This window comes from Fukomys damarensis, unplaced genomic scaffold (genome assembly GCF_012274545.1).
Source record: "Fukomys damarensis isolate Sample0158 unplaced genomic scaffold, DMR_v1.0_HiC HiC_scaffold_25, whole genome shotgun sequence".
Taxonomy (NCBI): Eukaryota; Metazoa; Chordata; class Mammalia; order Rodentia; family Bathyergidae; genus Fukomys; species Fukomys damarensis.
Window position 1 is genome coordinate 18,209,577 of NW_022900937.1, and position 12,180 is coordinate 18,221,756.

Genomic DNA, 12,180 nt, shown 5'->3' on the forward strand with positions numbered 1-12,180 from the left:
GCCTGCTCACATTCCTTCTGCCCTGTCCCTCTCAACGTGTCAGAGATGGTGGCTCTCACAAGGTGGCCATTGACAAATGTTAATGACCACATCCAGAGTCAGAAAGGACCCCTTTCCTCCTTACACACCGAGAAAACTTTCCTGCAGGCTCCCCTGACAACCCCCTCATGTCCTCTGGCCAGCAGTAGATCCCAGGCCCCACCCTCAGGCAATGCCTCACCAGGACAAGAGGTCCTGTCTCCCTGGACAGTCACTCTGAAGGCTGCAAAGGACCAGAGGAGGGAAAGGTCAGGTGGGTCCCTTAGCAATGGCCGCTTGAGTTGAAATTGAAGGCCGGTGGACTTTGCTGGGGGCAGGTGAGGCAGCACCTTCTGGGCAAAGGTCTGACCCCGAGGGAGGAAACCACCTGGTCTGCTGGCCCAGGTTCTGCCCAGGTGGTGCCCCGAACTATCCCACTTCCGCCTCTGCCGACCATCTCCCTGGGCCACACCAGGTTACAGCTTCTCAAAAGCAACTCTTCGTGCAGAAAGGGTGCTGTGTTTCCCCCTTCCCTACCCGGGACAGGAAATGATTCATTACAGGAATTCGGGATCTTAGTCAGCGCCTTGTGCTCGCAACGCTTGTTTCGGGGGGGGGCTCCATGTGCAGATATGTGCACGGGAGGGCCAGGGAGACCCCAGCAGCCAGAATGCAGGCTGGGCCGTCGTTTGTCACTTGCCCTTTGTCGTCCGTGAACCTAGCCCTGGTGTCGCCAGGCACGCGAGCACAGTGTGGAGACTGAGCTGTGGGCCGAACGGAGCTGCATTAACCGGTGTAACTGTCCGGAAATCTCGCACAACGAGCATCCGGAGGTGGCTTGTTACTAGCTCACTGTTGCTTGCCTTTACTTATTTTTTAACATTCACATTTTCTCAAATTAATTGTTGGGTGGGAATGTTTCCAGGAAGTTGGGTTTGAGTAAAGGGCTCAGACTTACTGTCAGGGAAGAGCTGGAACCCTGTAGGCTTGGAGCAGCCATGACGGAAGTGTTCCCACTGGGCTGTCAGGGCGGAGGCTTCGCGGCAGAGCATCGAAGCCCTGGGTTCGATCCCCAGCACCAAGGCGGGAGGCATAGATTTGTTTTTGTTTGTTTGGGTTTTTTGTTTGTTTGTGTGTGTGTTTTTTTGGGGGGGTACTGGGGATTGAAGTTGGGACCTTATACTTGCGAGGCAGGTGGCAGAACCACTGAGCTAAATCCCCAGTCCTTTGGGAGGAGCAGATGATGGACACCAGGCAACAAAGAACAGAAATCGCTCACTGGCTGGGAAGGCCAAGATCATGGTAAAGTTCCCACTCTGAAGACGGCTGCTTTCAGGATTCCCAGTCCCTGAACTCGGGACACAGTGAGACCCTGGCGGACAGCTAACCCGGCTTGAAGGGCCCTCCCGGTGACAGGTGCCGCGCCATGTGAAAAGAGACGCCCAGATCTCTCCCGGAGCCTTCCACGGGGCCCCGCACCCCGCAGCTGCGGACCCCTTCGACTGAGGTGCTGGGGCCCCGGGTGGAGCTAGGGAACGCGTCCTGGGGCTGGCCTCGGTGCGGCCGGTTCTGCAGGGAGACTGGATACTCCTGTCCCTCCCCGGCGCCTTCCGGGCCTGGCCCGTGAGCACTGGGGTGAGGTAGGCTCCCCGTTTCCCCTCTAGGCGGGAGAGGCCAGGAAGGAGGGATGCATGGAGGGAAGCCAGACTGGCCACATCGGCAGTGCTGGGTGGCAAAGCCAGACTCTGCACTTACCCGCCTTTACCCACCCATGCTGGACACCGGGGAGGGTCCCAAGCAGGCCTGGTGCAGTTTCCACGGTGACCTTCTGCTGGCAAGGAGACCCAAGTCCCCAGCCTGTTCCCCGCAGCCCGCCGTCTGTCTGAAGAGTGATGTCTAAGCCTCTTCGCGCATCACTCAAAGCTCCCAACATCAAACCCTCCGGTCCCTGTGTGGGCTCCTGGCCCTGGCCAACGTGAGCACAGGCAGCTGGCTCTTCAGCCCCCGTCTGTGTACAGCGCCCCCTGGTGTCTGCCGTGCGCCTCCCTGAGCCTGAATCTCCAGTGCCCAGCGCAGCCACACAGCTCCTCCCTCCTGCTGCCGGCCCCTGCTCCGGAGCTTTCTCCTGCCCGACCTTCACCCTGTCCTTGGCTTAGCTGCAAGACGGGACCAGAACTCCCTGAGCTCAGGGGTGGAGGGCTGGCCACCGGGCAGATGGCAGAGGTGGGGGGTCCGGCGTGGGGAACCCCAGAGCACCCCAGGGGGTTCGGGAAGCAGAGAATGGAAGCTGACTTGCCGAGTACCATAGCCTATGTTACCCATCTTCACTCAGCATAGTATTTGGGGTTCCTCAAAAGACAGTTCTTTGGGGCTCAGGATGTAGCTCAGTGGTGTGCTTGCCTGGCAAACGCAAGGTCCTGAGTTGGATCCCTGGTGCCGAAAAACAAAGTCAACAAAAAACCAATTATTCATCTGACAGAAAAGCCATGCGAGCTCAGAGGTGTTGAGCCAGTAATCTGCAGTCACGCAGAAGGAGAACTGGGGTTCAAATGGGGTCTGGACACCCCTTTCTCCGGCTCCACAGTCCACGTTCATTCAACCACGGCACGAAGTGGTCCGAAGCAGAAAGTTAGTTTGCCCCGGACCGGACCCTGGGTCTGGGTGACATCAAGGCCCTATTGTCCTCTGTACTATTCCTGGGGACGGGAAAGGTCATGGCAGCCAGGACGCCATCCCAGAACGGAAGGGCTTTGGCCTGCAGGGAAGAGAGGGGCTTCGCTGGCTACTTCACAGAGGGCAGTGCATATAGGACGCCTCTGCGACCCTCACAGCAGCCTAGGTCAGCCCCGCTTCACGATGCCAGGGAACACGTGGACATTTTCACAGAGATTGGGGGCTGTCTCGAATCGGGGGCCTTTTCTAGCCAGCCGTGTCTCTCAAGGTCTCTGAACTATTTTACGACTCTGCAAATTATGGAAAACCGTTGTGAATGCAGACGGTTCCTGTACGCAGAGATTCCGATGGGTGCTGCCTGTTGAATGGGATTGCTCGTTGCCCGAGGATATTGGCTGTATTTTCCTCTGTAGGTAGATTCGGGTAGCCTCTGTGCACTGTGCTCTTCAAGTTCTCCTTCGAACCAGGGTTCTGTTTGTTTATTTGTTTTTGTGGTTCTGGGGACTGAACTCAGGACCTTTACCCTGAGCTATACCTCCAGCCCCTTTATTTTATTTTTTGAGACAGGGTCTTACTAAGTCAAGAAATCTCCCAGGCTGGCCTCAAACTTGTAATCTTCCTACCTCAGCCTCCCAGAATTCTGGGATTACAGGTATAAGCACCAGTTTTAAACACTCTTTTGGTTTTCTTATTAACTAGGTAAAAAGATCTTTTTGATTCTTGCTTTGTTATATGAGTATTAAAGTGGAATAATTTACTTTGTAAAAAATTTCCATCAGCATAGATGTCAAGGGTTGAAATTTAAGTACTTGCTCCGTCAAAGATTATAAGAGTTATAGTTTGTTTATTTATTTATTTTGGGGTTTTTAAAGATAGGGTCTTGCTGTGTAGTTTAAGCTGGCCTTGAACTCCCTATTTAGCCCTGGCTAGCCTCAAACTCCCAGCAATCCTCCTGCCTCAGCCTCCCAAGTGCTGGGGTTACAGTTTTATTTTCAACCTCATTTTTCCCCCTGCTATTCACTTAAACTCAGCTTTTCATCCAATTTATAAAGATTCCAGCCATGTGGTCACTTGAGCGTCTTGGAGTCTCAAATTTCTATGATGTACTGAGGACCTCAGCCTTCCTCTACTTACCTTGGCTACCCAAATAGTCAGATACACAGAAGCCCTTTACTTGTGGGTTTATAATGCATGTGTGTTTATAACAAAGGAATGCCATGGGGCTTTGGACTTGGAATTAGATCTGAGGGCCAATTCTGGATCCATCGCTTAGCCATCCTGTGACGTATTTCAAGCATTCAGTCCTGTGTGAGTGGGGAGAGTGGAGCCAGAGAGCTCAAGGTGGGAGCCCTGTTCCTGGCTGCCCTTGCTTGGCACTAGAGGAGGTGACTCTGCCTTCCTGTCCTGCATTCGCTTCCCCACCCCTCTTCTCTGCAGTAGTTGAATGAGGGCAGTAATGGCCGTAATGATCACACTGAGGCTGTTGGTTTTCCATTCCTGTGACGAACACCCAAGATAAATCAACTTTAAAAATGGAAAGCTTTATTTCGCACAGTTGCAGTCTGTGGCTGCTTGGCCATGGTGCTCTGGCCCTGTGGCAAAGCAGAACATCATTGCAGCTAAGGCCATTGCCCGTGTGATAGCTCGTTGCTTACATCTTAGGGACACGGTAAGGATGGAGTGAGACAGTGGACACCGTGTGTGTTCAAGGCTGCAAAGTGCTCTGGGGTGGCTAATGTTCATCATTGTTTGGGTCTCAGGGTCCCCCAAAGCCTGTGTAACGAAGGCTTGTTCCCCAGCTTATTGTACTAAAGGGAGGTGTGGGACTTTCAGAGGTGGGGCCTGGGAAAAGGAAGTGAGGTCCCTTGGGGGCATGACCTAGAAAGGGATATTAGGACTCTGCCACTTCCTGTCTCTTATGCATTCTGGCTGCCACAAAGCAAGCTGTTCTCTCTGCCACAGGCACCTGCATGACATTCTGTCTCACCTCAGACCCAGAGCACCAAGGCCGAGCAACTGCAGACTGCAACTGTGAGAAAAAATATACCTTTCCTCTTTTTAAATTGATTTATCTTGGGTGTTTGTCATAGTGGTAGAAAACTGACTAACACAGTCTTAGCATGGTCATTACGGCCACTACTGTCCTCATTCAACTACTGCAGAGGGAGGTGGGCAAGAAAGGGAACACAGGAAGTGAATGTGTGGTCACCTCCTCCGGTGACAAGCTAGGATGGCCAGGTGCAGGGGTCCCATCTTGAGCTCTTAACCCCCACCATCCCTTCTGTGTCACTCAGCCGAAGCAGCAGCAGCCGTCAAGTTCCTCTCCTCTGCTGCACTTTCCCGTGGAAAGGTGGGGCTGTGCACCTGCACCACAGGAAGGCCATTACCAGGATCCCCACATCTGCTCCGCTGTGTTTCCCAGTGTGTCAGCTGCAGGGTGAGGCTGGGGCCGGCCACCTGGATGTTACCCTGAGATGACTTCCCACCAGGGGGAGCTGGTTAAGCTCAGCCAGCGAGCAGGTGCATAGCGCCCCCTTGGGGCTGACACGAAGAGCAGAGGGTAGGGGCCTGGGTCTCCGGCCATGCCCTCCACCAAGAGCGAGCCTGGAGAACCGCAGGGGCAGAGGAAGGTAGACAGGATCAAGTCCCTGGTACTCAGACCCTCTGAGTCACAAGCCGGAAGAGTACAGCCCAGCAAGGTTTATTTTTAAAACCTCCACGGAGGTCGTGGTGCCAGGCAACCCGGTTTGGAAACCACTCTTGTAAAGCAATGTTTTGTGCACAAGGCAGAGCCTATGCCACAGAGGTGTTCAGTCAAGTTCAAGGTCACCTGCAGCCCCTTTGGGTGCCCTGTTCCAAGGGGCAAGTTTGTGTATGGGGGGCTTTTCTTGGAGGGAGGCTGCAGGTGGGGGCTGGGCAGGGGGCTGAGGAGTGGGGAGGGAGCTCGCCGCCGCACTCCAGAGCAGATCTGGCAGGGAGCGTTCTTGTAAGCCCAGCTGAATGGATAATTAAGCAGATAGCGAAATGGAAAGCCGCTCCACACACCTCCCGGGAGCTGGCTGGGGGAGATAATATGCTTTTCTGTCGTCAGAAGGCACAGGAGGAAAAACAACTGGGCCTAGCCGTTGGCCATTTAACAATATTGCTTTTGTAAACAAGTTGAAAAATCCAATAACTGTAAAACTTATGGCATGTCCTTAACATCCTGTCGCCGTTTCCCCGCGAATGGGTGAGCGTTTCCAATCCAAGGTGCTCTAATTGAACAGTCCCATATCTGGGGCGGAGAAGTCACTGCCCCCCGGAGGGCCCTGGGCCCAGGACCGAGGGTCACCACGCCTTGGGTGCATGCATGGCCGGGGTTTTGTTTCTCTGGTTGGTGGCTGGACTTGCGACAGCCCCACAGCTGTCCTCCTCCTCCTCCTGTGTGTGGTGCAGGGCTCCGCCAAGACCAACCGCGTGCAGACTCCAGACCCACCCACCGCGGACACGGAAAAACTGTCCCGATCTTTACTAAAAAACCCTCTGGCGGTGGGAAGCAACACGGTAGTATGAAGTCAACTTCCAGGCCCACAGGCGCTCAGGGCGCTGATGGGGAAAGAATGCACGCACGCACATACGCACGCACACACGCACGCACACACGCACGCACACACGCACGCACACACGCGTCCATCCACCCTCCCTGGCGAGAGCCTCAGAGGGAGGGAGCCAGGCAACCCCCAAGTGGGCCTGGGGGCGAGGGGTGGTACTCTGGGGGTCTCCCTGCGGCAGTCACAGGTACTCGGGGCCAGATGGGGCCCAGAAGCCAGCGCCTCTTTCTCCCTCCTCTGCCCCGCCCACCCCGAGTCTGGCCAGACTTTTGGTTTGAGGCTCAGTCAAGGCTCCCTCGTTGCAGACATTGGGGACAAGCTCAGGGGTCCCCAGGGCCACCGGCGCTCTGACCAGCTATCTCAGAGTTCAGGAGCCCCTAGAATCACCCTCGCATGACAGAGTCACACTCTGTGTCTCTGGCCCCTGCAGTTTTATTACAGTGACAGATCAAAGCCTGCCTCAGGGACAGACAGGAGCAGCCAGGTCTGGGGGTCCTCGGGGACATGTTTCCCGATCAGCACCGAAGTGTGACACAGTCGGTCTCACCAGCCAGGGCAGCTCTCTGGGCTTGACACATGGGTGTGCCTGAGGCCTGGGCCACCTGACTGGACCCCTGCCCCGAGGTCAGCCTGATGTCACTCGACTCGAGTCCCTGATACTCTTGTCACTCTCACTGTGACTTGGCCAGCCCTTTTCAAGATGTCTCAGTAGATCCAGAGTGGCCACAAGAACACCTTGCATGAACTCTCAACTAGGGGTTGAGGGGGCCACCATCAGCGACTATGGCACTGCTGTCACTTGGGAAATTTTAGAATTGACCTCCCTGGGGATGGAGGCGCCCAAATTCTTCATAATGCTCACTCCAGCTAGGATGCTCTTAGTCCCCACTCGGGGGGCTCCTAGGAGACCCCTGACCAACCCTCTGGGAAACCCCGGGCTCCCAGGCCAGGCCTGGCCCAGCCGTTTAGCTCCACATGGGCTGGTGAATCACAGCCTCTACGCTGTGTGGTCTCCCGTAGGTGAGGGTGGTTCTGTGTCAGATGAGTCCCCAGGGCCTGGAGCAATGCGGGACAGACACAACGGGTGCTATGCCTCCTTCAGGTCGCCCCACCAAGAGGACCCTCTGGGAGCTGGGCTGCCCTAGGCCAGGCCGTGTGCCAGGGGTGGTGACTCACGTGGCAGAGCTCGTGGCTAGGCCAGCCTCCCCGAGAGCAGGCGTGGCTCAGAACAGGGTCCCCAGAGCCCCCACCTCTCCCCTGGGAGGACCCAGGCAGAGGGACAGTGAGAGGCTGTGGCAGATGCTGGTGGCGTCTCCCACTCTGGGCCATCCACACATGGAGGGAAGAGGCTCCATAGTGATTATTGTGATTAGTGTGGCCGGTCACAGGGGCCTCCTGCCTCTCTTGTCAGTGATTGGTTGAAAGGCTGACCTCCGGGCAGGGGTCCGGTCAGGTGGCCCAGGCTTCAGGCACACCCATGTGTGAAGTCCAGAGAGCTGCCCTGGCTGGTGAGACCGACTGTCACACTTTGGTGCTGATCGGGAAACGTGTCCCTGAGGACCCCCAGACCTGGCTGCTCATGTCTGTCCCTGAGGCTGGCTTTGATCTGTCACTGTAATAAAAAAAGACAAGTATTTGAGTCTGTCCTGGCCAATGAGATGTATAATATATGTTCTGGCTTCTAAGAAGAGATGGAGTGTGGACCTGCCAGGGTTGATGGAGCCCCAGCAGCCACTCTGTGACCATGAGGACTGTGAGCTTGCTCACTGAAAGGGTTGAGGGCAAAACGGGAAGGAATGGAGCTGAGTCCCCAATGGTTGTGTCTAGGAGCTGATTAAGCCTGGCCCTGGACTTCTCTTGGTGGAGAGAACACATTCCTTCTGGGGCTGGGCCTGTGTGGTCAGACCTATTCTACTTGTAACCAAAGCATTGTCACTTAGTGGTTTTAAATGGTTTAGTCAAGTCTCATACTGGAAGCATTTTACACTAGCGCTCAGCACACATAGTCACGTAGAGAAATTAATTCACAAGACAGTTATGTGCAGCACAGTCATCTTTTCTTTCTTTCTTTTTCTTTTTTTTTGTTTTGTTTTGTTTTTTGAGACAGGGTCTCACTGTGTATCCCAGACTGGTCTTGAACTCACAGTGATCCTCCTGCCTCAGCCTCCTGAGTGCTGGGATTACAGGCATGCACCACCATGCCCAGCTTGATCTTTTCTATTCTGTGTTCCTCCCTCTTAGTTTTTTAAGACAAGGTCTTGCTATGTAGCCCAGGCTGGCCTTGAACTCATGGTGATCCTCCTGCCTCAGCCTCCTGAGTGCTGGGCCTGCAGACATGTGTCACTATGCCTACCCCTATTTTGTTCTTTCTCTGTCTCTTTCTGTACTTGCCACAGCCTAGAACTGACTGACTTTGTGACTACCACAGTTCATGACACTCAACTGGAAAACCACTATCCTAAAAACTCTATAGAAATAGGCACTAAATAAAGGGGAGAGGGAAAGAGCGTCAACTGGAGGGAAGGCATCGGGTAGCCCCCGGGTGGGAGGCGAGAGGGCTGGGCTGAGGGAGAGGCACAGAAGGGACGGGCACACAGGGCAGAGCGGTCACACACAGGCTGGCGTGGCCCCCACATGGGGGGAGGAGACGCAGGGTGCAGGGAAACGCAGCGGTCGGTGCAGGAGGAGACAGAGGAGCAGTGGGTTGGGCAACAGAGGTGCCGGGGCTGTGCCCACTCCGGGCTGGGAGGAGCCTGAGCAGGATGAGGTGGGCACGGTCCGGTGGGGCTGCCAGAGTCCCCTTCCCTAAGTGTGGGGACCCGGGTGAGGGCACTGCCCCACATGGCTGTCCTGGTGCCCCTGCCTCAGTGGACGCCAGAGTCTTTGGTGTCCCCAGTGCTCCCTGCCCATGGTGAGGGCAGATACGGCTGGCCGAGGGGACTGCACTGTCCCCAGCGTCCCTCTGCACCCCCATCCCAAGCAGTCAGAGGCGGCAGTGGCACCCGCCTCTTTGACCCATCGATAGCCACTCACGCGGCTCCTGAGCCGGGGCCTCTGGGTTCAGATCTGATCCCACCCTGCCCCTCGTGCTGCCCACCATCTCCACGTCAGGGGGGAGTGGCCCCTGTGGTCTGCAGAGGGCCGGAGAGTGACCCTGTGGCCCCTGGCGCAGCTCTTGTGACTGGTTTAGCCGCTGTTGGTGACATGTATGTGAGGATGCACAGCTGTGCTCTAATAAAGCTTTATTTACAAAAATGGCAGCGCAGCCTGCTGACCCTCTTATAAGATAACACCCTAACTGGGCACAGTGGTGCACACCTCTCGTTCCAGCCCTCAGGAGGCTGAGGCAGGAGGATCGCCGTGAGTTCCACAGTGAGTTCAAGGGCAGCCTGAACTACGTAGAGACCCCCATCTCAAAAACAAAAAACAAAGAACAACACCCCGAGTTGAGACAGCCACGTCTTGGGGTGTCTCCCTGATGTGTCCCTCACCTGCTGTTCCGTAGGAGCCCCACCTGTCCCCCCCGAAGGACACAGTGGACTTGGGTGAAGAGGCCCAGGCTGAATCTGGGACTGACGCGTAGGGATGGAGGAGAATGTCTTGCTTTCACTTCCCAGATCGGGCGGGGGGCGGGGGGCTGCACAAAGCTCGGGACTGTGGTGCCCTGACCTTCTGGGTGCCTGCACCCCAATTCCTGCGCTGAGATCCACACCCCAAAGGGATGGAACTGGGAGGTGGGGCCGTCCGTCGGTGGTGGGTGGCAGAGCCCCGAGGAGCCTTACCGTGGAGGTCACTTTTGCACCCAGCTCCCGGGTCTGCCTGCTGACGGCCGCCTCCTCCGGACTCCAGGGGAGCTGCCGAGGACAGGAAGGAAGGGGCTGCAGTCAAGGGAGAGTCGCTGCCGGAAGTCACGGGGCCTCTCTGATCCGCAGAGCCCCCTAAGGTGAAGGGGGTCAGAGATGGAAGAAAATCCGGGTCAGACCCCACGGTTTCTGGTTCCAAGCTGTCGTCGCCTGAGGTCATCGGCTACCAGGGGGGTGGAGGTGGGGTGGGGAGAGAGGAGGTGGGATGTCGCCTCTCAGCACCACCCCAGGACTAGGCCCCCGGGGGGGGGGACACGAGGCGGCTCTGAAGATCCCCAGGGAGTCCGGACGCTGCCACTCCAGGCCCGGGATGATCACTTCCCTGTGGCCTCAGTGTCCCCTCATTTCTAGGCTCAACACAGAGCCTGGACACGGAGATGGAGAGGGACTCACTTCACAGTCGGGAGGAAGATCATGTGAGAAAACGCGTATACCAGGCCGGGCGTGGTGCCCAGCACTCAGGAGGCTGAAGCAGGAGGATTGCTGTGAAGTCGCGGCCTAGACTACGTGGCCAGACGCTGTCTCAGAAACAGCCAGGTTTCTGTAAATGTCTTTGTAAGTGACATCATGCAACAGTGTCACTATTAATTCTTTTCTTTCATCTTCCCTGCCTCACCTCTGAGTCCCTGCCCATCCTGTCCTCCACTACCTCTCCTGTCCTCCTGTCACACTTTAACAGAGTGTTTCTTACAGGTGGGCGACCCTATTTGAAATATCTCAATTTGTCTTCCCCAAAACTTTATGAGATGAATTCTCTGTTTATTTTCATTTCCCAGGGAAGGAAACAAGTACAGAGAGGCCAAGACACCGGCCCAAAGCAAATGGCTTATACGTATGGTACACATTTGAGACTCAAATCCAAATATTCTGATGTTAAAGTCATCAGAACTTCTAACTACAGCTGTATCCCGATTCCCCTTTGCCTATCAAAACCTCCCAACCAATCCGGCCAGCAGGGAATCAAGGCAGATATTCTCTGGCTCCTCTACCTGGGGAACAGATTTTTGTGACACATCAGTCATTTACACATTAGTCTAAATGACAGCCTACTTTCCAAATTTCTTTCCTGACCTGTCTCTGTGCCCCAGAGCTGTTTGTAACTCCCCAGCTTAGCATTTGCCACAGGCATTGTAATCATCCTCTGTCCCCCGTGGAGATAAACTTGTGGATTGGATCACCGAGGGTGGTATTTATTGGTTTCAGCATCCCTGGAGAATCACCCAGCTGACACTAGGCGAGAAGTGATGAACAAAACTAATGAAATGAGTTAATAAAACCTGTCCCAGTGAACGGCATGCACAAGAATAAACCTTGGCCATTTCCCTGTTAGTGAGACGACAGCGCTAGGGTACTTGGAGTGAGGACCAGCTGGCCAGAAAGAACCGGTCATAGAGACCCAAGGCCCCTTCCGCTCCCAGGAACCTCCCCCAGCACCGCCTGTGCGTCCTTCCTCCTCCCTGAAGTCCTCAGGGACACCCACCTCCTAACCGTCCCCAGATGCCCCCGGGGCTGTCGGGGCCCTGCAGCCGGCCCCTTTGCAGCCCCTTCCTCCAGCTCCTGGTCCTGGGCTATGTGAGAAACGGGAATGGGCAGGAGCTTCAGCTGGGCGTGGCAGTGCGTGCCTGATACCTGGAGGCTGAGGCAGGAGGGTCGCCATGAGTTCGAGGCCAGCCTGAACTACCTAGCTAGAGTCCAGCGGGACAGTCTTATATGTTTTGGGGTTGTCACAGACAAACCCAGCCCCAACTCCACCTACCCGGCAGGCCTGACAGAGCCTCCACTTCCCCTCCGGCAAATGGGGGTCCCTGTGGCCCCTCTGCGTGGACTGGGGCGCTGTCCTCCTACTGCATGCCGTGCTCCCTCCCAGCACCGATTCCTGTGTGCCGTTTCCCGATGTTGAGGAAGAAGAAAGTGAAATGGCCTCCAAGTCCGCCCGGGCCGACTGTGCGTCCCGGGTGCGGGTGCCGGGCCTCCTCCTCCGTCCCGCTATGTGGGGCTGGCCGCTGAGGGACCCCATCGCCAGCCAGCCGCGCCCC

The 12,180-nt window shown here is 56.0% G+C and overlaps 1 protein-coding gene across 7 annotated transcripts in view; it reads left to right on the forward strand.

The window, feature by feature from the left end:
* Smad6 (SMAD family member 6) overlaps window positions 1–12,180 on the forward strand; it is a 160,945-nt gene that overhangs the window by 147,685 nt on the left and 1,080 nt on the right. For 4 of the 7 annotated variants that reach the window (XR_002026004.2, XR_784115.1, XR_002026005.1 and 1 more), the window contains 3 exons: window positions 10,088–10,224; window positions 10,496–10,699; window positions 10,921–11,432. Coding sequence is in view for 1 of the 7 variants with exons in the window: in XM_019210530.2 (XP_019066075.1) it covers window positions 4,654–4,722; window positions 4,986–5,164 (248 nt within the window). In the remaining 6 variants the exon portion in view is untranslated. Of the gene's footprint in view, window positions 1–4,653; window positions 4,723–4,985; window positions 5,567–10,087; window positions 10,225–10,495; window positions 10,700–10,920; window positions 11,433–12,180 lie in introns of those variants that run through there. The other 3 variants (XR_002026003.2, XR_784116.1, XM_019210530.2) reach the window with 3 other exon arrangements.